General features: G+C 31.1%; 3 protein-coding genes across 3 annotated transcripts; 2 read left to right on the forward strand and 1 right to left on the reverse strand.

The window, feature by feature from the left end:
• Window positions 1-1443: 1443 nt before the first annotated feature.
• LOC123293297 (nose resistant to fluoxetine protein 6-like) lies at window positions 1444-11383 on the forward strand. The gene is made up of 11 exons (XM_044874071.1): window positions 1444-1890; window positions 3022-3927; window positions 4949-5193; window positions 5365-5591; window positions 6697-6967; window positions 7031-7191; window positions 7828-7996; window positions 8128-8321; window positions 9488-9620; window positions 9681-10013; window positions 11074-11383. Exons 1-11 carry the CDS (start codon window positions 1599-1601, stop codon window positions 11359-11361), a joined length of 3219 nt encoding a protein of 1072 aa, XP_044730006.1. The 5' UTR covers window positions 1444-1598; the 3' UTR covers window positions 11362-11383.
• Window positions 11384-12268: 885 nt separating this feature from the next.
• LOC123292116 (probable nucleoporin Nup54) lies at window positions 12269-17778 on the forward strand. Its single transcript, XM_044872670.1, has 8 exons — window positions 12269-12401; window positions 12462-12845; window positions 12907-13131; window positions 13324-13627; window positions 14666-14967; window positions 15135-15391; window positions 15688-15807; window positions 17514-17778. Exons 1-8 carry the CDS (start codon window positions 12329-12331, stop codon window positions 17751-17753), a joined length of 1905 nt encoding a protein of 634 aa, XP_044728605.1. The 5' UTR covers window positions 12269-12328; the 3' UTR covers window positions 17754-17778.
• A 2524-nt stretch (window positions 17779-20302) lies between these two features.
• On the reverse strand, window positions 20303-23748 carry LOC123291603 (zinc finger protein GLI2-like). Its single transcript, XM_044871942.1, has 3 exons — window positions 23443-23748; window positions 21764-22014; window positions 20303-21666 (listed from the first exon to the last, which is right to left on the reverse strand). The coding sequence occupies exons 1-3, from the start codon at window positions 23629-23631 to the stop codon at window positions 20934-20936; spliced, it is 1173 nt and encodes a 390-aa protein (XP_044727877.1). The 5' UTR covers window positions 23632-23748; the 3' UTR covers window positions 20303-20933.
• Window positions 23749-24777: the final 1029 nt, after the last annotated feature.

The following is a 24777-nucleotide window of genomic DNA, read 5'->3' on the forward strand; positions in this document are numbered from 1 at the left end:
TTTCAAAAAACTTACCTACTTAAACAAAACAAAAAATAATAAAAACTAGTATAATTCTCTGCTACATACTTAACGTATCTCTAAGAGCCTAAAGTGCGTTAAATTAGACTAATAAATAAAGAAAGAAAAAATAGAAAACGGTCGCAGAAATTAAAAGAAGACGGAAAATAAATTTCATTCACCGAAAAAATACTATTTACATTTTTGAGTCATATTGAAGAAAAGATAAAATATGTTGAAATTCTAACTTGTCCTTACCGTAAACATTTTTCTTGACGCCAACACTTAAATTTTGCAAGGTCTAGTAGCCAGCACAATAATTTTAGCATACACAAAATCGAACAGTGTATTATTAAATTCAAGCAAAAGTGCTCATTTAGTACATCTTCTAGTACAAAAAATCTTTAAAATATGAGTAGGTATGTGTGCTAGCTTAATATTAAACTAGCAACTAGGCGAGTCAAAAATGGACTTCCTAATGCCCGTAATTATGTAAATGAAGTTCGAGTGTCTTTGTTTATGTTTGATAGAGCTAGCCTAAAGCGCACAATGACTTAGTGGCACTCATTCAGTTGTGTGAATTACCCCTATCGCAGGGGTAATGTGAGCCAGCGGGAAATAGGAAAAAATATGACGGTAATATGTGCCATGAGTGATCCAGAAATGTTTATCCCACATATTTTTATTTTACCTCGCCAACGCCACTCGCCTCAGCTTGAAAAAGATGTACCACCGAGAGCTATCTACACTTCCTCCCATAATTGTTGGACAAACGAATCTATTTTGTCATCAAATGTTCCTTTTGTTATTTAATTCTTTGATATAAAAGATTAGATTTATTTTAGACTGACTGAAATCAAAGATGAGATTACTCTAGACTGATTAAACTTTTAATGTCTCCCATTCTTCTAATGGGACATTTATTGGTTCCTATTTCCCAAACGTGCGGGTAATTGGAGCAAAAGACACAATCCAAATTTATTTTAATTTTCGCCAAATGTTACTTAGGTTCAAGATTTTTCTATGATTTTCTGATAACCAGATAAATACAACTTACGTTCATACCAAATAGAAATTATGAGTTTTATTAACAATATTGCTTAGCTGGTGCCAATTACCTCACGCTCCCCTATACTCAACAATAGATAATAATAAGCATCAACTAGTAATTCTTGAAAAGAGCACAAAATAAACATTCGTTTGCATAATAAAAATAAATAAAAATTATTCAAATAAATGATTAATAAACTTTTAGACGCATTAATTAAGAAAAAAGTGTGTACGGTCAAGACGCTTGATAATATTCTTTGATATTTATATTTGTATTAAAACATAAATCCGCATCTCAACATTTCATTTTAATGTATCTGTTATGAAAATTTAAAAATAACCCATCACAGGCAGTTAATTTCAAACGAAACAGTTCACAACGAAATCAAAATTAGTTTACAGATATAAAAATTTTTCACAGATGTGAGACAACCAAGTACGCACGCACGTAGTGTGTAGAGGAATGCTTTGTGAATGGCGTTAAGAACGGCATGTTAATTTAGAAAGGAAAATTTTTAAAATAAAAAAAAAAAAAAAGCACAAAAAAAATGAAAAATATTTTAATTAGTTTAATTGTTATAATTATTTGTATTAATCATATTGATTGTTTTAAAATATCACGAAGTAGTCAAAGACATTCCGAAGATGATATAACCACCTCATCCAGTACATCGTTACCATTTATTCATCGTGTTGGTGGAGGTCCTTCCTCATCTATTTATAAAAGTGATGTGTCGTCATCGATGAAACAACGAATTTTTGATAAAAAATCATGTGAAAGTGGTAAATTCGTGAATAATCAGTGTGTTGAAACAAAATCAGGAATTGATAAGAGTCAAGGTAAGAATATTTATTATTGAAAAATTGTATACCCACGATTTTATACCAACACAGAAACGTTTCTATCGCTCATGGTCAATTTATGAAATTTTCTTCGTGAGTGAGTAATGGCTTTTAGGAGATTTAGGAGATACAAAATACTTTTATAATTTTATAGTAAAAACTATTTGGAGGTCACTTTCGTTTATTAGACCACCTGTATGCCTGGGAGCTCGACAGCTCAAAAACGAATAAAAATCGAGCTGAATGAAATGTTAACAATATGTAGGTAGGTAATACAATTGCATTTCAATTCATCAAAAAAAAAAAATCGGTCCATTAGTTTGGCCATTAAAAATCTATCTTTTAAACCACAAAAAAGATAAAGGAAAAACACTTTCGAAAAAAACTTTTTTCGTAAAGCTTTAGATTTCAATATGTGTAGGATATTTAAACAATTATATCTTTCAATTATATATCTTCATTTCAAAGCCAAAGTCTACATTAAAATCGCAAAGCGCGGTATAAAGCTTCTATCTTAGTATATTCTTTTGTATCCCTTAGGGGAGTGTGAAACTACGTTTTGCAAGCAAAAGAAAATTGTGTTCCTAATTTTCGGACTTTTTACCTATTACACAAGTAGCACAATTCGTTTTTGCTTGCAAAACGTAGTTACACACTCCCCTAAGGAGTTCAAATAACATATTACAAAAAAAGCAGCTTTACTTCGCGTTTTGCGATTTTAGTTGATTTTTTTGTAAGATTTTACTAGCGTATTCTGTCTGTTACACAGAATATATCATAAACAATTTTTGTCATCTTGAACGAAATAGAAAAGTCTATGGCCAAGTGTTTATTTTGTATTATTTTTGGCCCGAAATTTTATTATCGGATAAATTAATTACAATACTTAATAACAATAAAAATAGGTGAATTTTCTTACCCTAAACCACCCTAAAAAAATTTCATTGGAGCACAGACGCAGACAGATTGAATTCATCAATACGCTTTTCTCTAAACCACTAAAAAGGTAAATTTTTAAAAAACCACTAAACCACTAAAAAGATAAATTTGCCTTTTCCACCATAAATATGAAAAAGATTTGAACTTATAAACTAAAATTTTAAAAATTTTAATCTTAATTATGCTTAGACAAAATAAAGGAATTTTCAAAACTTACACCAATCGCTCCAATTAAGTTCGATGAAGAATCTGAAGAACCAATTTCGGAAGAAGGCGATTCGGAAGAAGTACCTCAAAAGCCCATTGAAAAAGTTAAAGTTCCTACAAAAGTTGAAAAACATGGAAAAGAAAAACCCATTTCAGATGAAGAATCCAAAGAAATTGAAGAATCCGAGGAAATAAAATCCAAACCAAAAGAAAAAGTTATAAAAGATGATAAAAAAGATACAACATCGCCTAAAAAACTTTCAGAAAAAGTTCCAGAAAAACCACAGACTAGAAAAAAGGGAGAAGTTGAATCGCCACCAAAATCTAAACCTATGGAAACGAAGGTGGGGACTAAATCAGAGAAAGATGAAAAACCTGTTAAAGTAAAAGAGGAAAAAGCAGAGCCAAAAGAGGAAAAGGTAAAAGAAAAGAAAGTTGAAACAAAGACAAAAGAGGGAACAATAACGGATAAGGCAAAAGAGAAAGTAGAGAAGGCTGCACCGAAAGAAGACGCTAAAAAACCTAGCAAACCCAAACCAGAAGAAAAGGTAACCAAACCAGAAATTAAAAAACAAGAAAAAGTTAAACCACCTGTAGCAGATAAGAAACCTAGTAAGCCAAAAGTTGATGAAAAGCCGAAGAAATCAGATGACGCGAAAACTAAATCAGAAAAAAAGGTTACTAATAAAAGTGACCAAAAAGACAAAAAATCGAAAAAATCCAAAAAGTCTACATATACTCCAATTACACAACGCCATTTTGATAGATTATATTATTCATTCCCTTCATTTGCACCAAATTATACACGAATTTCAAATACAGATTGTAAAATTCAAGGTCAAGTATTGATACGGCAATTAAAAGCTGCAAAATTATGGTCCATGAAAAGTAAGTAAACTTCACTTATTGTAGATAAAACGCGTTATGCTTTATAAACCAATTTTATTTCTTTCCCTTTTTGAATAAATTATTTTAGGGGAAGGTTTCCTATATAATGATTACCTTAAGATAACCAAACTATTCGAGATATGTACAACGTTGAAATATTTTTTGTTTCTTTATTCAAGTGTTGCAATATTGTTATCTCAATTTTTTTGGATTTGTTCAAATTTTTAGAACTATTTACTATTTCTCAAAAGGTGTCGTTTTACTGACCTTGTAAGAATAGGTGGATAAAATGATCCCATTGCATTTTTACCAAAAAGCTCACATAAAATATTAATTGTTCTTTTACATTGCATCAACGATTAGTATGAAAACAAAAATCACTGATCATTTTACAATATCATTTTACCGATTACAATATTACACACAGAATAGGGATCATTTTAACGTTAATAAAAGGGATCATTTTACCCATAACGTCATTAGAATATCGTAACAAAAATTATCTAAAATTTATTATACGCCTATCAAAATATGTTGTATGGGTTGTGGATTTTATATGGGTTGTAATACGTATTTCCCATTTTATTAATTGACCAAGAAAACTGGTCTCATTTGAACTCAAACTCAAGTTTTTGAGAAATTTTTTCGCGTTTTTTAATTTTAACAACTTTTTTTGTGGAAGATATTTTATGAACATTTTTTTTATAAATTAAATATTTTCAGTGTTAGATTCAACTGGAAAAGTTAATAAAAGGGATCATTTTACCCATAACGTCATTAGAATATCGTAACAAAAATTATCTAAAATTTATTATACGCCTATCAAAATATGTTGTATGGGTTGTGGATTTTATATGGGTTGTAATACGTATTTCCCATTTTATTAATTGACCAAGAAAACTGGTCTCATTTGAACTCAAACTCAAGTTTTTGAGAAATTTTTTCGCGTTTTTTAATTTTAACAACTTTTTTTGTGGAAGATATTTTATGAACATTTTTTTTATAAATTAAATATTTTCAGTGTTAGATTCAACTGGAAAAGTTCCTTCTGGAATATTACATGGTAATTTAAATCAATTTGGAGATTACGATCAATGTACGGGTATAAGTACGAAAATCAAATTGGGTAATAATCAAAAAAATCTACTAAACATCCAAGGAAAATATTGTTTAATTCATCTCGATATTGAATCAACTTCATCCGATATGGACATTCCATTAAATATGGCACAAGGTCGTACATTAATTAAAAGTACTTATAACGATGTATGTATTCAAAAATTAAAAAAAAAGAAAAAGAAAAACGTTTGAGTATTACAGTTATTCAAAAAAAGTGAGAAAATTGAGCACATTTTCCCTCCTGAACCCATTCTCGTAATACTCGAACGCCACAAAAAATTTAGTTTATGAATCCAAAATTAAGCATATTTGTTTCAGCCAGGTCACTTTATACCACGATTTTCTACAATAAATTGGGGCTTATGTATACCTGATTCATGTTCGGCTAAGGATGCCAAGCAAATAATGAGTGAATCGTTACGGCCATATAATCATTCTGAAATTACTGGTTTACGATTTCACGTTTATTCTTCGGAAGAAAATTGTTTTATAAAAGAAAAAACTAAAACTATTTTCGATTATAGTATTCCTACATTGGTCACTATGTAAGTTTTAAAAATTATGGTCATACTTTACCGATAACACAAGGGTATTACAATATTAGGTTGTGTACCTATTTAGTAGAAAAAGCAATACATTCCCGGGCGACTATAGAAATCACTGGCTGAAGTGGCAGCCGACCATAAGAGTCCAGAAGTGTGTCTTCTTTAAAAAATTAAATGTGGTGAAACGGTACGGGAAAATTACTTATTTTCTCCTCCGGGCGGAAAATGTCAACTTTCGTACCGCTTTGATAAACGAAATGGTCTCTTTCCGTCCCCGTTGAGTAAAAAAATAGTATACACACCACTAGAGCAAGTAAAGAATGTCTCAGATCTCATGTTTGCCACCCACGGCTTCGCCTCGGCGAAAATAAACATAAGATCTGAAGCATTCTTTACTTTTGCTCTTTAGATGTGTATTATACTATTTCTCCACTTCGGGCGTAAACTTTCGCCCCGCTGTGCTACACGAATTTGCCGCTTTCAGCCTCCGTTGCGCAGAAAAATAGTATACATACCACGGGAGTAAGTAAAGAATGAAACGAAGTCGCGGGTGACAAACATCTGAGAGATTCTTTACTTTTGCTCCCTAGATGTGTAATATACTATTCTGTTCTAGGACAGGAAATTTTTTTCCCGTACTGTTATTTGTTTCATTAGCCGGCCATTAAAAGAAAAATCATTTTCATTAGCCGGGCTAGAAAAACGGGTCAAAACGATACGGAAGCTTGGACCAGACCGAGTAAAATTTTGAACCTATACATTAACTAAAGCAAAAATACATAAATTGACAACATGCAAATCAGAAAATTTCCTTACGATTAACTTTATTCAAAGTTTCTCTTAAGAAGGTCAAATATGTATTTATAACTATGTTGTTTTTAAGAGTGGTAATTTCGATCAGAAATGCGTCTCTTTATGTCTCCTTGTGGCTTCTAAAGGCTTCCACAGAACCTACTACTGTAACCAAATCGAGATAGAAGCGTTATCATCTCATAGTTAAAACTAAATTTAGATAAAGGTTTAATTCTAGAAAAACTTTGGTAGCAGCGAAAATATTACCAAAAGTTTATCTTTGTAAAATTAAAAATAAAATTTTCTTTTTCAGTGTGGCCCTTCTTACTATAGGATTTATAGTAATCGTAGCTACTTTACGTGACACAATAGTAAATAAAGAAAATCCAAGTCTCTCTGAACAAATATTACACAGTTTTTCGATGCGTCGAACAACAACTGTTTTACTAGAAGACAAACATGCACCAGGTGAAATTACATGCATTCATGGTATTCGAAGTATATGCACTTTAATGTTATACGTTGCACATAAATTAATACCACTAGGAAGTTTACCATTTTCCAATCGAACTGATTTAACTGAAGTAAATTGATTTTGAGGAAATTTAATTCAAAATATGTACTTATTATAGAAATTATTTTTTTAGTTAGCAAATGCTGAATGGAGTACTCTATTTCGAGGATCGTTAATGTATACTGATTCATTTTTATTGATTAGTGGTGTCCTGTCAGCGTATAATATGAGTCAGGATATGGAGAAAAAGGATACTGTAAAATGGAAGGATCGTTTACTTGCACGATACATGCGGTAAGATATTGTCTAGGAGAAATCTACAGGGCTGCAGATTCAGAATGTTCGGATTCAAAATCTTGGATCCATCAACCCTGGGAGAGATCCTGTGGGCTTACTGCGTGGCACCTGACCTCACAGAATCCTATAACTTCATCCGATTTCTATTGCGTCTCTTACCCGAAGGCGTCATGACAAGTTATTCGCTCCAGGAGGGCACAGAGGATTCTTGGTCTAGGTGCTAGGAATCCACTTGCGGTACCCCTCTTATGTTTTATTATTATTTTTATTATTATTATCATGCTCTTCATGGTACTTTGCAAGAGTTTGGAGAAGCTCTCAGGCTCATTTCTCTTGACCTGGAATTACCATTGGTTTAGTTTGCTAAGTATACGTGTTTATGCCCAAATACTATTTATTTTATTCAATTATTAAGCCAAAAATTTCTGATATACTCCTCTAAATCAAAAATTCCTGTTTTGCCACCTTAGGTTCAAAAGCTGGGCATGTGTATGATAAAATATTATTCAAATAAGATTAAGAGAACAAGAAGTTAATCTTACTAGGCCTCCAAAAACGCTTCGATTTCAATTTGAAGCGCTAAATTATTTTATATTAACCGATTTTTCTTAATGAGATAATTTTTTTTGACAGATTAACGCCAGCCTTAGCTGCAGTAATATTATTTTATGCATATATATTTGAATTAATCGGCGAAGGGCCGTTATGGAACGAAATTGTCATTAAGAATGCCAATATATGTAAAGAAAATTTTTGGAAAAATTTATTATACATTCAAAATTTTTTCCCATTTGAGGAAATTGTGAGTATTTCTTTAATACAATGTGTTTTTGCCTTCCTTGAGTCAAAAGTTGAGTACGCCCATAACATCCAAAAACTGGGATTTGACTATAACGAGTGCATTACCTGAAAATTGTTTTTTGTTTGTTTTAGTGCAGTACGCATACACATCAATTAGCATTAGATATGCAACTATCATTACTTTCACCAATTTTAGTCTGGTTTTGGTATAAAAAACCAATGTTTGCATTGTTACTTGTAATTAATTTACATATTTTATCATTTGGAGTGCGTTTTTATTTTACAACGCATCATCATTTATCACTTTATGTTTTTCATGGGATATCGTAAGTGAGATTTTTCATTCATGAATACAGAATGTACCAAATATGCTAATGAACAAATAGTTTTAAAATACATACAGTGTGCTCATTTCAAAAGTACCCATCCTTAATAACTCTTGACCTGATGTGATTTTTTTTTAATGAAAACACGTCGATTTAGATATTGGGGGGGAAAGTTTAAAAATGGTACCTAGAGAATTTTAGGTTTCATTCCTTCAACCCTTGCCACCCCAACTTTGAAATTTCAAATGGCACCTCCTACCTTGTTATACATCATTTGAAAGGACTTTCTCTATTCAACCGTACTAAAAAAATGAAGTATGCCCTTTAAAATGGCACAAGGTCGGGGTGAAGGGATTAACATAAAATTCTCTAGGTACCATTTTTTAATTTACCTATCGATATCTAAATTGACGTGTTTTCACTCAAAAGAATAATTACATTGGGTCAAGAGTTATTAAGGGTGGATACTTTTAAAATGAACACGCTGTATAGGCAAATCTGTAGTCCGAAAAATGTATCTGCGCGCCAATCACTTCAATAGTTAGTATTCCTCCAAAAAAACATGGCTAGTCAGTCAAGTTCACTAATTTTCAATCACGTTTACTTCGAAATATAACGATTTAAAATTTATTTGTCTTAATTTTGAGCACACCATTAGGAGGGATTAGTTCCCACACATTTTTCGGCCTAGAGACTGGTGTAATAAGAAAGCACAATTTAATTTAAATTGTGTTGAATGGAAAATAATATTTTCCAAATTGAAAATTAGTTTTTACTTTTTCACGGATCTAAGGCTTAATTTTGCACTACTCGAAATCACACGTCTTTATAACCCCTTTCCCTTTTGTTTTGTGACCTTTCTTTATTAAATAAGAACTGCAAAAATCATTTCATCCAACATTCAACAAACCAAGGTATCCGTCGTTCAACATCTAGAAAAATTTTTAAGATGTTGGACAACGAACATATCGTTGATCTCTTTCGAATGTCCGACATAATCCATTTTGCATTTTTTATTAAATTATCTTTATATCGAATTCAATTAAAATTCACAAATTTTAAGCTTGCCGAGCAATTAAAAATTTTCCAGGCTAGCTGATAGTGAAATTCCCCGCTGAGAAAAATTTCACAAAGATAAAAGTTATATAAACACATTTTAATTTTAGGATTACCCAACTCTATCGATCTGCGAATAAATCTTACGGTCAAACATTGAATAGAGCCACGTCATACATAGCTGGAGTATGTCTTGGTATATTATTAAAAGATGTCTCAAAACGAAAATTCGAATTGCCTAAGGTATAAAAATTCTCTAATCAATTTCGAAAAAATAAGTTGATTTTCAATAAATATTTGCAGGTTTTATCGATTGCTGGTTGGTTAACAACTACATATTTTGCTGGTTGGATTTTAGTAACACCTGCACATATGGCAAAACGCAATTACGTGTATAATGTACCTGAAGCGGCACAATATGCAGCCTTAACACCAGTAGCATTATCGTTAGCATTATCGTGGGTGATATTTTATTGTTTTGTTGAATCATCCAGTCTAGTGAATCAAATTTTAAGTCACCGATATATGGTGTTATTTAGTCGAATATCGTATCCGATTTATCTTGTACAATTTATTGTATTTTTTTATAATGTTGGTGTGACAAGAAATTCATCAGAATTTGATCTATTTTCAGGCGTAAGTATTCCACTACTCAAAATTAAAAATCCTTTTTTTAAACCCTCGAACCAAAAAGGGGTGTTATAAGTTTGACCGTTATGTGGGTCTGTCTTTGGCATCATAGCCAAATGAGGAGTGTTCTTAGCTATGTTTCAAGTGCGAGTTTAGTGTTTCGTATCCGGAACAACTAAAAAATAGACGATGATCTTCAAAATCGGTTCAGTTTCGAGAAGGCTCTAAGGGAAAAAGGTAATTTAATGGAGAGTGTTCTTAAATACGTTTCAAGAGCGAGTTTAGGGTTCCGTACACGAAAAATTTCTCGGGGGTTTTTTAAATTTTGTAAATTTCACTTGTTATCCTTTAAGAACTACCAAGAGAGATAACAGATAATCCTGAGTGAAATTTTACTCAGGATCGGATTTACTCTTAAACCGTAGTCATTTCGACCTACGACCGACAAATTTACCTTTGCCAAATCGCCTCCAGTCATTTTACTTCCTGTTGTATATTAAATATGCAAAATTCTTCGTTCTGTAATATTTGTGCAAAAAATGCATTCTACGTGTTGACCGTGCCTATAATAGGATCGAGCTAACTCCCTTTGCGTTAAACGGGTGATTAAAATACCAGGGTTTTATACTCTTTTGGGATCGAGGTAGGCCTGTAAATTCTTTGCCCCCTGCATAGGCGTTCTACCGGTGATGAAATACTCAGGCATTCTAGTTTGCCATTAACGTTTTACATCAATGGATGTGGGTGAATTTTTTGGGAGGATGGTTTGTTTACTCAAGAAAAAAACAATTGAAGGGTAAATTTGCTAGAAGGAAATGACCGGAGGATGAATTTCCGAGGACGAAATTTCTGAAGCATGGAATGTCGAGGTCTAAATGACCGGGATGGAATTTAGACGAGAATTGATCGACATAGCAACCTTGTGCAAATACTTTACAGTTTCGTCATAAGTAGCGTGTCTATTGCGCCTCTCAGGATTTATATCTGAACTATAACCCAATCGGATAGGATTGGATGTACAGCTGTTAAATCCCAGGTATCCCCCTAAATTTTTATATTTTTACAGATTAACGTAGCAGAGTTATTAATTGTTATTGGAATTGCGACAGTGTTAACATTAACATTAGATTTACCGATGCAAGATCTTAAAAAAGTATTATTTAGTGCCAGTAATAATGATAAAAATAATGTAGCATCATCATCTCCAGATCTAGAAGTTCATGCTCCTGTAGAAGATGACGATGTTGATAGTAATCATCATATTGATGAACCAATCAGTGAAGAACATGATGATCTTTTTGAAGATGAATCGGATGATGCAGAATTTTACAATCTTGTACGCCGAAAAAATTAATAAAGAATATTTGAAAACCAACGAAACAGAACAAATTATTTGATTTCAAACCTATAACTTTAATTTATTCTTCCATTTTCTGATGTTTACGAAAAATTCTTCAAACAAATTTTAAAATATTTTTTCATAGGAAAGTTTTTTACATTTAAACTTTTGTTTGCTATCTCTTACGGTTTACAAGATCGGGCGCATTTACGAACGCTTTACCCTATGTTGCTCATTTACTATTGAGCTGACAGACAGATAGATCATCAATATTTCTGAGCGACAAACTTGGGTCTAAAATTAATATACCTTGATTTGTATTTCATGCATACAGAGTATAAAAATATTTTTAAAAGTGAGCTAGCGATAGTAAACGAGAAACTAAGCAATAAGATAAAATACCTTAAAAAAATTCTTAGCTTTTCGATCGTTCTAATAGAAAAAATTAAAGATTTCAAAAAGAAAAAATTTTTCCTTAGTTGTTTTAATCATTATTTAGGTATGCAAGACTTTTTTTCTACTCTCCAAAGAAGTGATTTTTCTTTTCCAAGCGCAATTTGGTCATTAATAATTCGATTGATACACTATACTGGCCAGTATGGTTGGCGTCTTTCAAGTTTCAACCTTTGTAGCCTTAAGAATTAATAGTCTCTGCGAAAAATATTTGTGACTATGGCATGAAATACATTAGAAAATTATGGCATCTCGTGTTCGCAAATTGGTTATAATTCTTAAAATGTAAAGGTAATTAGGAAAAGTATGTGAATGTAATGTTAAATATGCATTAAAAGTTGCATAACGTTTGATGATGACTTTTGGTTCGAGTTTAAGACAATATAGTTTGGATCTTTGATACTTCATTATGTGCTGCTATCTAGTGTTTTGTTTAATAGTATTTATTTTAAACCAATTTTTAAAAGTTTCTTACAAGCTGTCAAAAACGCGGTGCATGTTTAAAATTTCTTTATAAAGTTTAAGTAACATGGCATTTAATTTTGGATCATCACAAACTCAACCAGGTTTAAATTTTGGAGCAAATACTCAACAAAATAAACGTATGCCTTAGTATTTATAAAAATTGGATTTTTTTTACTAACCTCTCTATGTATATATAGCGGCCTTTGGGGCCACTGGTAGTACTGGATTTTCATTTGGTCAATCTACACAACAACAAACTCCATCTTTTGGATTTGGGGCAACAACAGCTACTACGTCAGCTGCTCCGAATTTTGGTTTTGGTTCTAATTTTGGAGCACCTGCATCTACAGCCACATCCGGATTTGGTTCGTTAGGAGCTCCTACAAGTACATCAACTGGTTTTGGAGGATTTGGCACCACAGCTACATCAACACCCGGTACTGGGTTTAGTTTTGGGGGAACTCCAGCTACTACAGCTACGAGTGGTTTCAATTTTGGTGGTACAGCTACTACAACAGCATCTACAGGGTTTGGAGGATTTGGTGGTTTATCAACCCAAGGAACTCAACAACAATCAACAGGTTTTTGTTTTATATATATTATAATTTAAAAAAGCCTCTTAACGTTTTAATAAAAATACAGGATTATTCAGTGGATTTGGAACTACCACTCCAGCCACACAATCTGGATCTTTATTTGGGGGCTTAGGGACCACCACGAACACAGGATCAACATTTGGAGGAGGTTTAGGTACATCGTTTGGTCAAAAACCAGGCACTTCATTTAGTTTTGGAAGTACACTAGGAGGTGGCACAAGTACTTTAGGCGGTGGATTTGGAGCAGGAACTACTTTTGGAAGTACTTTAGGTACTAATTTAGCAATTATGCAGAATCATGGCCATAACCATAGACAATCAAATCTCTTTCTGTGGGTTGGACCATCAGAAAATCTAAAAATTTTTTTAATCTTATACGCTTAAATAAAATTGGCCACGATTTTGAACAAAACCAATTTCGATATTTTGCTTTTTTTTAATCTTACATACGTATAATTTTTAGGGCAACCTCAACAACAGCAACAACAACAACCCTCACCTGATCCCAACCAAACACTTATAAATGCTGTTTTAAATGTTCGAATATTTGGAGATGAACGTGATACCATAATTGCTAAATGGAATTTACTACAAGCTTCATGGGGTGTTGGCAAAGGCTATTATAGTACAAATCAACCTCCCGTCGAATTTACACCAGAGAATCCATTTTGTCGCTTTCAAGCTATTGCCTACAGTGCGATGCCGGGTAAAGATAACAAAGATGGTGAAGTAGTTATGGTTTTTAACAAAAAAGAAAATGATGTAAAGTAAGTTAGGATAAGAGATTATTCTATTTGCATAAAAGCGTGAAATAGAAAAAATAAACTTTAAATGGGTGTTCATTGTCCTTTCAAACCATTAAAACAAAATAATAATTTTTCAATATTGAAATTATTCTTCCAAAATAGTACGTAAGACGAAATAGTCGAATTTGTAGTCATAGTACCCTGGTGGAAAAATTGTTTGAAGAAAGAATAAGTCTTAATAAGTCTCAGGAGCTCTGAATTTCTCAACGTTTTTGGGCTGTCTAATTCAGAGATATTCAAACTTATTAAGTTTGAATTAGACAGTCCAAAAATGTTGAAAAATTTGGAGTTATTCAGATTTCCTAAGACTTTTTCAAAGTTTCTAAAACTTATTAAAACTAATTCTTTCTTCAAATATTTTTTCCACCGGGGTAGCCGAATTTTTATACAACTTTCTAAGTAAGAATTCTCTTGAATATTAGTCCAACAATTTGAACATTTTTTCTAGATCAATTATTTGCATTATAAATTGTATTTCGTTCGGGAACCGTACCATCACCTTTTTCAGAACTTGAATGTTTGAATGCTGTTAACGTGGTGATAAATGTTTCTGTAGAAAATGGTTCAATAATAAAAAAAACTAGCTCGACCAGAAATTCCATAGCGCGATACTCGTGCCTAAAATAGGAGGGAATAAGTGATAAAAAATATCAAAATTAGTTTGCTTTCTTTTTATTTATAAGCAATTTTATTACAGATATAATATACAAATTACATATTATTATTTCTCTAATCTGTTTTTTCCTAAGAGGCCGTTAATTATCAGGCCGTGAGTCGATTTTTCGTCATTAGCTAACACGATAAGCTTTAAAATGATATCATGGAATTTGATATAGGAATAAGAAAGATATTGCGTGGATAGGAAAAAACTGAATAGAGAAATGATATATAAGATTTAACTCGAAGATTCCTATTAATAGTTTTGCTCACGTTTTCCTGCACTTAGAAACTTTCAAACTTTAAGAAATACTTAAGTATATTTATTTGAAATTAATTTAGAGCACAATTATCACAAATTCAGCAACAAATAACACAGCAAGTATTAGGCAACAAACCTGAGTTAAAAATTACTGTGGATGAAATTAAAGCATTAAATGAAAATACTACACAAGTGTGTCTTTATGTTGAAGAAAAAAATAATTTAGGCACCATACGAAAAATACCAGCAAATGAATTTGCAAATTTCTTAAATCAAAATATGCAAAAACAAATGCTAACAAATATCGGAGTAATTAAATTATTTGCAAATGTTAAGCCTGATGCAGAACAAATTCAAGAATATTTAAAAAGCCCACCAAACGGTAAAGTATAAATTAATTCTAAGAACTCAAGTTTTCTTCGATTATAGAACTACTTTAAAATCATAAATTTTTTCTTAAAATTTATTGAATTTGATCGGATTGTTCAATAATGGAAGAAAATTGATAGAAAAAGTAGATTTTTGGTAAACTTTTTTTCTGTTTTAAAGGAATTGATCCAAGAATATGGAAACAAGCACAAGAGGATAATCCAAATTCAACAAAATATATACCAGTACCAATAATCGGTTTTAATAATTTAAAATGGCGTTTACAAACACAAGAGAATGAAACAGCCTTGCATCGTGCATATTTAAATCAAGTTACAGATGATATTGCCCAATTAAAACAAAAACAAGCAGCATCTATTGCACAAATTACTGAATATAAACGTAAATTTTCAGATTTACAACACCGTGTTTTAAAAGTTAGTATAAATTTTTATTGACGATTTCTTCTTTAAAGCAGGTATTATATCGGACGCCACAAAAGTAATGAGACGGTCTAAAAACTTGCCATAAAAACATTTTTTTTTTAATTTTTCAAACAAAATGGTTTAAATAAATATTTTTAGTCATCATATTTTGTCACCTTACATAAGATAGATAATCCAGCAGAAAGAACATTTTTAAACTTAGTAATTCTAGTTTTCCGAAATTAGTCCAAAAATTATTTTTTAATATTTGCAAACCTAAAATCCATAATATTGTATTTTTTTTACAGATTTTAGTAAAACAAGAAATGTATAGAAAAGTTGGAATGGCTTTACAACCAGAAGAAGAACATTTACGTATTCAGTTAGAAAATATGCAAGCACAAATATCAGTTCCTACACAATTTCGTGTAAGTATTTTTTAATTTGAATTTAAGGTTATTCGATCATTTAAGGTAGTATAAACTTTGGCACCATTAATAGTTCGGAAAATTTTAACAGATAAAAAGGAATGGTAGAATAATACTTTATCCGACAGTTTTTAAAACTATAATAAATTTTTTGTTTAATACTTGTGTTATTTGTCGCTCACAGTAGCTACGACCGTCGAAATCTTTAAGCGTATTAGCTACTCGCTGCGGCTACAGCAGAAATTGCACGCAGTGCCCTATCTACCTATTTAGCCGCTCGTGTGAAAAATAATATATGTCGCCCCTTACACTCATACCATTTACAGGCTGTCTTTTTTATGTTGGCATATGCTTCAAAATGCTTCAATCGAAAAATATTAGTTTCAAAGGGATACGTCTTATACCGGCATCGAATTCGATCTAAGTTTTCAGGTTCAATTAAACCCTCACACTGATTCATAACTGACAAAAATTAAATGAACGCTTTAAGAAAATTGTTCTTTATAAATACGCAAACATTTTTTGTTTGAAACATTTTTTTGTAAACCGAATAGTTTAGGCAGAAATTGATAGCAAAAATCTAGATTTTTGTGCGTTTGTTCATTCAATTAAACTAAAATGGTTTTTGTAGAAAAACGAACCACTATTTATTTTTTTGAAGAGTGCCTAGATTTCGCAGAAACAATTATACGAAATAACAATTTTGAAACGAAAAAACAATTTTGGGTAAAACTTTTCAGTCCGTTTTTGCCTAAACTGTACGGTTTGCTGGAAAAATGTTTCGATAAAAAAATTTTACTTTTTGAATCAATAACAACTTTCTAATTTAAAGTGTTCATATGGTGTTCATCTATCGATTACCAGTTATGAAGTAGAGTGAGTTTGAAATGCTAGGCCACGTTTAATGTCTGCGTAAGTTGTGAGCCTACACAACCTTGGTTTTATTGAGTCCCGATTATCAAGGTTTACTGTATATCATATTTTAAGGATTTGTCACCTCACATTTTTGCCGCTCCGCCCCCCCCCCTCCTATTATACCAACAAGAACCGCGTATCATTATGTATATAACGTTTTTATTGTTTATTGAAGAATATTCTTTTTCACAATTTTACGAAAGTATTAAACGTATTAACTATTCTATTTAGTGTCGCTTCGGCACCATCGGAGTTGGAGAGCACGTCTCTCGTGTATGAACACCGTGCGAGTAAGTTATACCCAGCCACACAGGCCACGTAACATTTATATAAACAGTTTAGTATTTTCAAGTTTTGATGATTATATGCCCATTTTGTAATAAATATATATTTAATTTTCATAATTTCCCTAATATAGAAAACTTATATTGACATAAGATTGATTCCATGGACAATAGTGTATACTTGCGGACACACATTAAATAATGTGTATTTTTCAACTACCAAATAAATCTGATATATAGATTGTGTTGCAATTTTACTGTCCTTAAGAACCATGGATAAGATATACCCGCGGCCACAACGGCTATGTTCTGTTTGGTCGTCACAATGACGCCGGGTTAATGCGGAACTTTACATAATATATGAGGCTAAATAATACTTCATGTTCAATGATTGTTTTTGTATCTATGTTAACCAAGCGTGAGTAACTACCCATCACGGATCGAATAACCTATATAATTTTGTGTTATATAATAAGTACTAATATTTAAAAAAAAAAAAAAAAACAGGGTCGCTTAACCGAATTACTTGCACATATACGTATATTACGTTGTGGTGATGAACCAATAACTGGTACTGGAGCACAAGAACGTTATACAATCAGCCCCTTGGTACAAGAAGATATTAAACAATTTTTAAGTTTAGAGCATATTGGTATTAATCATTTAATTGAAACAATACATAAAGATCAACATACATTGAATGAAATTAAAAAAGAAATGTTAAATATTTTACAACAATCTTCCTAGTGTAAGTTACGTTTTATAAGTTATATTTTGTCATTTATTATTATTTTTTTATTAATATTTTAAATAAAAAAGAAAAAAAATAGGAATTTTTTTCAATGCACCGAATTTAGTCAGTTTTTTTTCTACGTTTATTATTACACCGTGCGTTACAAAAATATAGATTATCTAATATGCTAAGGTTGTCGATGTTTACAGAGTTTTGGAAAAGTTTTGTCTGTAGCTCACAGAATTGGCTTATTGAAAAATTGTGGCAATAAGTTAATTCTGCGAGGTACAGATAAAAACTTTTTGACATAATAAAATGTTAACTTATTCGAAAAAAAGATTTGCTTCTTTTAATTGACTTTATGGCCTAACATGATGAACAAAGGTTTGAACCCCCCTTTGAGTGATTCTTTTTCACGATTCTGACTATCAAACATCCAGGCCAATGGCCAATCTATCCAGAAAAGGTACATATTACTGTTCTATAAATATCTTCTTATAGGAAATTTCTACAGTCGATAAACAAAAAGACGATTAAAAGTGGGACATTTTGTTAAATATGGCGTCATATAAATATTTTTTATTTCTAATGATAACATAGAAGCTAATAGTTCATGTATACAAATGAATAAGTTTTTTTAAATTTTCAATATTGTGGGGCATATTGGGGGGTAAAATATAATACAGTTGACTCTTAGTAACTTGACCCGGGAACCCCATTAATTCGATTTATTTCAAATGATTTTCATTTTACCATAGATTTCTTTCCTCTATTGTCATTTTTTACTTCCATGAATATTTCAAAATCAAAATTCATAAAATTCAAAGTTAAATTTTCAATTAAATGAATTTTTATTTGTTTTGGAAAGCTGTGAAAAACTTGTATATGCAGAAGTCGCGATTCCATTACTTCCGTGGTTCATAGATATCTGCGTGTAGCCAATGTAATACACTTTTCAAATTTTTTCTCTTGTAATACTTCTTAATAATGTAGCTTTCTTTTTTAAGTTTAACTAAGTTGTTTATTTTTGAATTTGACAACCCGAATTTGTCGAAAAACTCCTTGTTTTTCCTTCGAAAACTTCAGACATTGCTTTTGAAAACTTAATTATATTCCTTCCACTGACCTATGTACATACGTTACCGATTTTGACGAATCTTGTAAAAGATTCTACCGGTTCCTAAATTAGTAAAACTCAAAAAAATTTTGTGATTGCCAGAGTGAATACTTTGAGATGGTTCTAAACTATTGTTTGTTTTCGTAATTATAGAATAAAATTTTATTGAGGCGAGGTCTAGGTGATCACTTCATTAACAAAATACTGTCTAGAATTAAATAAAAGTAAAAAAGATCCTGTTTATAATTTTTATTGAATAGTCAAAACAATTTCAATTTTTCATTTTTTTTTATATATAAAATTTATAAATATTTAAAGAAACAGATAGGCTAGTTTATAGAAATTTTAAATAATTGAAGTACGGAAGAGTGTTTAGAATTATATAAAAATCAAATCAATTTTTTTTCATAATTATTGATTAATATTTAAGTATTATTAATAAGACGGGGGGGAGGAGTTTTTTTGATAGAGTTATCATATTTATACATTGAATTATTATCAGTGTCTAGAATTAAATAGATGCCAAAACAATTTTGTCTTTTTTTTCTATACAAAGTATATTGTTAACAAATTATCAGACTTATTTTTTTTTTACCTTGAAATGTTGGAGGAGTGTCTAGAACCAAACAAAATTCAAAACAATTTTGTTTAATTCGAGTGTGCCATTATTTAATATGTATAAAAAAAATAGTGTCTGAAATTACTAGAAGTCATAATTTAAAAAATTAGTCAACAGTTTTATTTCGAATTTTTGACTGATTTAACTACATGATTATTTATTAATTATAATTTTTATTGGTAATGGTACAAAGAAACAATTTAAATATTAAACCGTAGGTTGTGAAATTTGTCTTTAATATAAACCTTGGTATAACCACGGTTTTTTTTTTAAATTGATGAATACATCACTTAAATATTATGTCATCATGCCCATTTGCAAACGCAGCCTTTTCGAAAATAATCGTAGAGAAAAGTTTGGTAGACTCGTCAAAAGTAAGCCACTCACGATGTTTCAATTATGTATATATTTATCATTAAAAAAACCCGTGGTGACCCGGGTCTATGCTAAAGGCAAATTTCACAACATAAGCATGTGATTTTCACTCATGTAACACTTCACAGCCTAGGAAATAATCTGTCAAGGTAATTACTTATTTAAATTCTGAAACTTTTGTTCAAAGTATTAAAAATGATCTCACAAAACTAGAAACATATGGCTTAGTTGATCTTAAAATCAGTTTCCGGGTTTATTTTTTGATAACATACTGACCTCTACAACGCTAATCACTTATTAGCCATATTTCCAATCTTTTATTTTTGGTCCGGAAGATTTTAGTTTGATTTTCAATCCAGATTATTAAAATCATATTCTAGAATTAGTTTTATTTAAAAAAAAAGATTGGTAACTCTGCCTCATGGTCATAAATGATAATAAAATTAATAAAATTTAATTATAAAATTGATTATTATTATTTATCTAATTAATTCAAAAATACATAGATAAAACATAATTTCATTGCCCCCTTTCCCCCGACCGTCTAGAAACAACAGCATATCACAAACAAACATGAAATTAATTATTATCTTTCAAACTACACAAAGTTTTATTTGAATAACAAAACAACAAAAAGCTTAAAAATCTACAACTTAATCTCTATTTTATACAAAGTGATGCAAAAGTCATATACCACTCACAGAGAGCATGCTCGTATATCAAAGTCGACACAAAAATCAGTAAAACTATTTTTAGTTTGACAAATATGTATAATACATCCACGTGGTGTTTAAATATACTTAAATTTCGAGTTAATTCTATAGCGGCCTGAAAATTTAGGTGTAGATGTCTGAACTTAAAAATCAGTATTTAACCATCCAAAAATATTTTAAACTGCTCTAGAATTAGTTCGATGTAAACAATCAAATAACTCGTGACACTTTGACCACTTTGTATGTAAATGGCATATCTAAATCCATAATTGGATTAATAAAATATGAAATTATTTATCTCCCAAACTTTACAAAGTTTGTTTGAATAACAAAAGAAAAACAATAAAAAGCTTAAAAATCTAAAGAAACCTTAATCTCTACTTATACTTAAGTCTAATGGCATATCTAAATCCATAATTGGATTTGTATAAAATACTTGATGGCCATTATCTTTTTGGGTAATGGTTGGCACCCAAAATCGGTCCCATGATTTTACTTCAGAAGCATCATTCAAACTTAACAATGTACTAATAAAATGCTTTTCGCTTGAATTGTTTTTAGCTAAATTGCAAGTATGGCGGCAGTTACATTGAGCGTTATTTTTCGTTTTAAATTCTTTCTTTATGTTTTCATCGTTTTTCGGTGGGAAATCATCATTGTATTCAGTTTCAGTCATTACAGGAATTGCCGTCATTGGTGTTGGAATCTCATCATCCATTTCCTTTTCAAACATCATGACGCTTCCAACTTCCTCTTTAGTTTGTACAATAGCCATATTGGGATCAACAGCAACGGTCACGAAATGACGATAAGTTTTCACATGTTTCCGTAAACTTGATGGATCAGTGTAGCGTTTTAAACATCCAGGTACCTTACACATATACGGCTTATCTACTTGATGTGTGCGCGTATGCTTAAAACGATCACTTGAATTCGAATACGCCTTGTTACAACCAGGCACAGGACAAACATACGGCTTTTCTCCACTATGCGAACGAAAATGAATTTTCAAGTTTTCCGCTCGAGAAAATGATTTTTCACATACAGTACACTGATGTGGTTTCTCATTCGTATGGGTCCGTACATGCACCAACATCTTGTACCTGTGAACAATTCAAGAAGTTGCTGTAGCAGGGGTTAAGTGTATTCTTAAGGATGTATGTTAAAATGGATTAGGGTCTACGTCTTCCTAAAACTTACCTAGCATTAAAACCTCGCATGTTTCGTACACACCCCTCCCAACCGCAAAAGAATAATCCTCCAGGTCCACTTGCCGCATGACTTTTCGTTATATGATTGGCTAATTTATCAAGGGTTGGAAACCACAAGCCACAATTTTTCCAACAACATTTTACATCGTTAACACTCTTCTTTTGAATTAACCCAATATCAATGGTAGTGATTGACTCATAACTTGATCGTCTTGATGACACAGATCCGTCGCTATCCGACTGTAAAATTAAGGAGAAAAAATTAAACTCGATTCCTCTTATAAAAGATTCGGGATTTGATTTTGATTTCTTTAGTACCTATGAAGAATCTTTGAGGTAGTTTCAGGTATTCAGACTCCGAGGGACGGATTGCTTTCTTTTATGGTTAACACAGAGAATTGCAGGTCTGTTTATTGGGGAAAAAAGAGACTGGATATGTCCGCCTTGAAAATGATATCTTCGAAAAGCTTATTATATATTTGCAACCGGATGTACATTATTTTGAAAGACAGCATCCTTATGGTATAAACTTATTTCCCACTTTATCATCTGTTTTTTTAAATTTCAATTGACGTATTTTTGATAGCAGAAGTTCACTAAAAGTCTACAAAAATCACATTTTTAGTTCGTGTTCATAAAATCTTGTGAGGTACAGAATGTCTCGAAATTAGTGTACAATTTTTTGAAAAAGGATAAAGCAGCAAAAAATTTTCCTCTTATGTAACACCACAACATTTTCTCAAAATTTTTTGTGATTTTTTATTTTTGATAATTTTTAAGTTGTTTTTTTATCATCGTAAAAAGATAAAATTCAAGTGATTTTTTACTTATTTTTTGAAAATTTGAGATGATTTTTGAATTTGGAATAATCTTACGAGCTTGCAATAGAAAAGAAAAGTTTCAAAAAATTTGTACAGGAATATAAAGATAACTGAGCTACCGAAAAAATTAACTTTTTTAAATTCTACGATTTTAGTATTTCTATGGTTTGATTAAAAAAAATTGTTTTTAGTATTTTGTCAAGAAAATTCATAGCTAACAATAAACCAATAGATGGAAAATTTTTGTAAATTTATAAGTTTTGGGAAAACCGTCTTGTTCAAGGCAGAAAATGATTCTACTTTGTTGTGTATCAATGGGCTAACATATGCAACACCGATATATAATATTCGAGGAAATAAATTGAAAGAGACCACCAGAGGGCTCGTAGCGTCCAAAGTGATGATTAAACCAAAATATTTTTCCACTTTTAAAAATTAATATAATCAATATGGATCAAATTAATAAAAAAGATTCATAAATAACATTCATTTTGCGCCACCCTGTATATAAAGATAAGTGATATTTTTCGTAGAAATAGTTAAATTTTACAAATTTAACTTAATAATATTACAAATATGATATTTTTCTAGATGTCCAAAAGATTCTTCATTTATTTCTAGCCACCCAATATATATTTTTTTTCTATTTTTTCTTAATTAAAATTTATGTTAAACCTATTACGTCACAATACAAAGTGCATTAAATCAACCATTAATATAAATATATTGACCCCAGATGATTGATGATATAAAAAATCTTCCGCTTGTCTATATTCTTCTAGAATTACTGCACTCATAAGTCACCACATTTCGAATGAGAGGGGATAATTAAATTGAAGGTAAGTACCTGAGTATCAAACGAAGCGGATGTTTGCGCCATTAGTTTAGTATCCTCAAATTGATCGGATGTTCCATAATAAGCGTACTTGTTCCAATAGTACGGATGGTAATTCGCAGTCCATAAATGCGGTGCATACGAATACTGGAAAGGATTAAATCCATGGATTAAATCATTCGATTGATGAATTGAAACCATTTTAACACAATAGAATTCACTTTTCACAATCAAAATAGAAAAACAACAATAAAAATTGTTTGCAAAAAAAAATTTGCGAGAGCAGTAGAAGACAGACTTTCGTCCAAAAAGCTTATTAAATGCAATATTTAATAATGATAAAAGTTTTAATAGAACACTTGCTCTTAAAGGAAATTATAGAATTGTAATGCGACGTACGTCCTCAATATGGAATCGTCTTTATCATATAAATTAAAATAGTTTAAGTATATTTGTCTCATATAATACTTCATAAATTACATTTTTAAGACGATTATCTTTATGAAAAAAAATTGTCTCAGCTATATGTATCTTTATTCAACTTGACTTGTTGAAACCCGTTCGTCTAAAAAACGATACAATCACGCTCGCTCTAAAATTTGGTTATACCTTAATCCAAAACAATTAAAATAATACCAAAATTTGAAAAATTAAATGCAGTCTTAAAAATCAGATCAGCGATTGTGCGACCACTATGTACTTACAAAACCCTATTCTGGTAGAATAAATCTTGAAAAAATAAATTAATAAAAATGGCCTCCATCTTATAATAAAAGCTGGCCTGTCCTTAGAATCTTGAGAATAATATATCACATGCCGGACTGGAACTTTTAGAAGCAAATAAATAAGAATATGCAAAGATATTGGAAGTAATCGAGAACCTAGGGGGCAAGTTCAAAATTACCAATGCAACTACAATTGTCTGGTCTCCAAAAAATTTAAGAAAAAATATCACAAATTTGATTTTTTTGTCACATTGATGCGATAAAACAATTCTTATAGTTTTTGGGGCGCTGAATTCGAATTTAGCTTCAGAATTTTTCTAATACATAATGTTTTCGAAATATTTTTACCATAAAAAGTGAAAAATCCGTGTATTGAGTACCTTTACACCTCTAAGAGAAAGAAACTCAGCAGTAAAAGGAATGCAACATTTATATTCATTGTTGGGTGGGCCGGTTAATGATACGAGCGTGAATGACAATAATTCAAACGCCTACCAAAATCCTAGCAACCAAAGAAGAAGCTGGTCTAATAACTGAAAGTGCCAAACCTGGCGGAAAAAGAAGGTATTACGACAATCCAGATGTTTCCAAGTGTAAAAAATGTTGTTTAAGTGACATTATC

This window comes from Chrysoperla carnea, chromosome 2, assembly GCF_905475395.1.
Source record: "Chrysoperla carnea chromosome 2, inChrCarn1.1, whole genome shotgun sequence".
Taxonomy (NCBI): Eukaryota; Metazoa; Arthropoda; class Insecta; order Neuroptera; family Chrysopidae; genus Chrysoperla; species Chrysoperla carnea.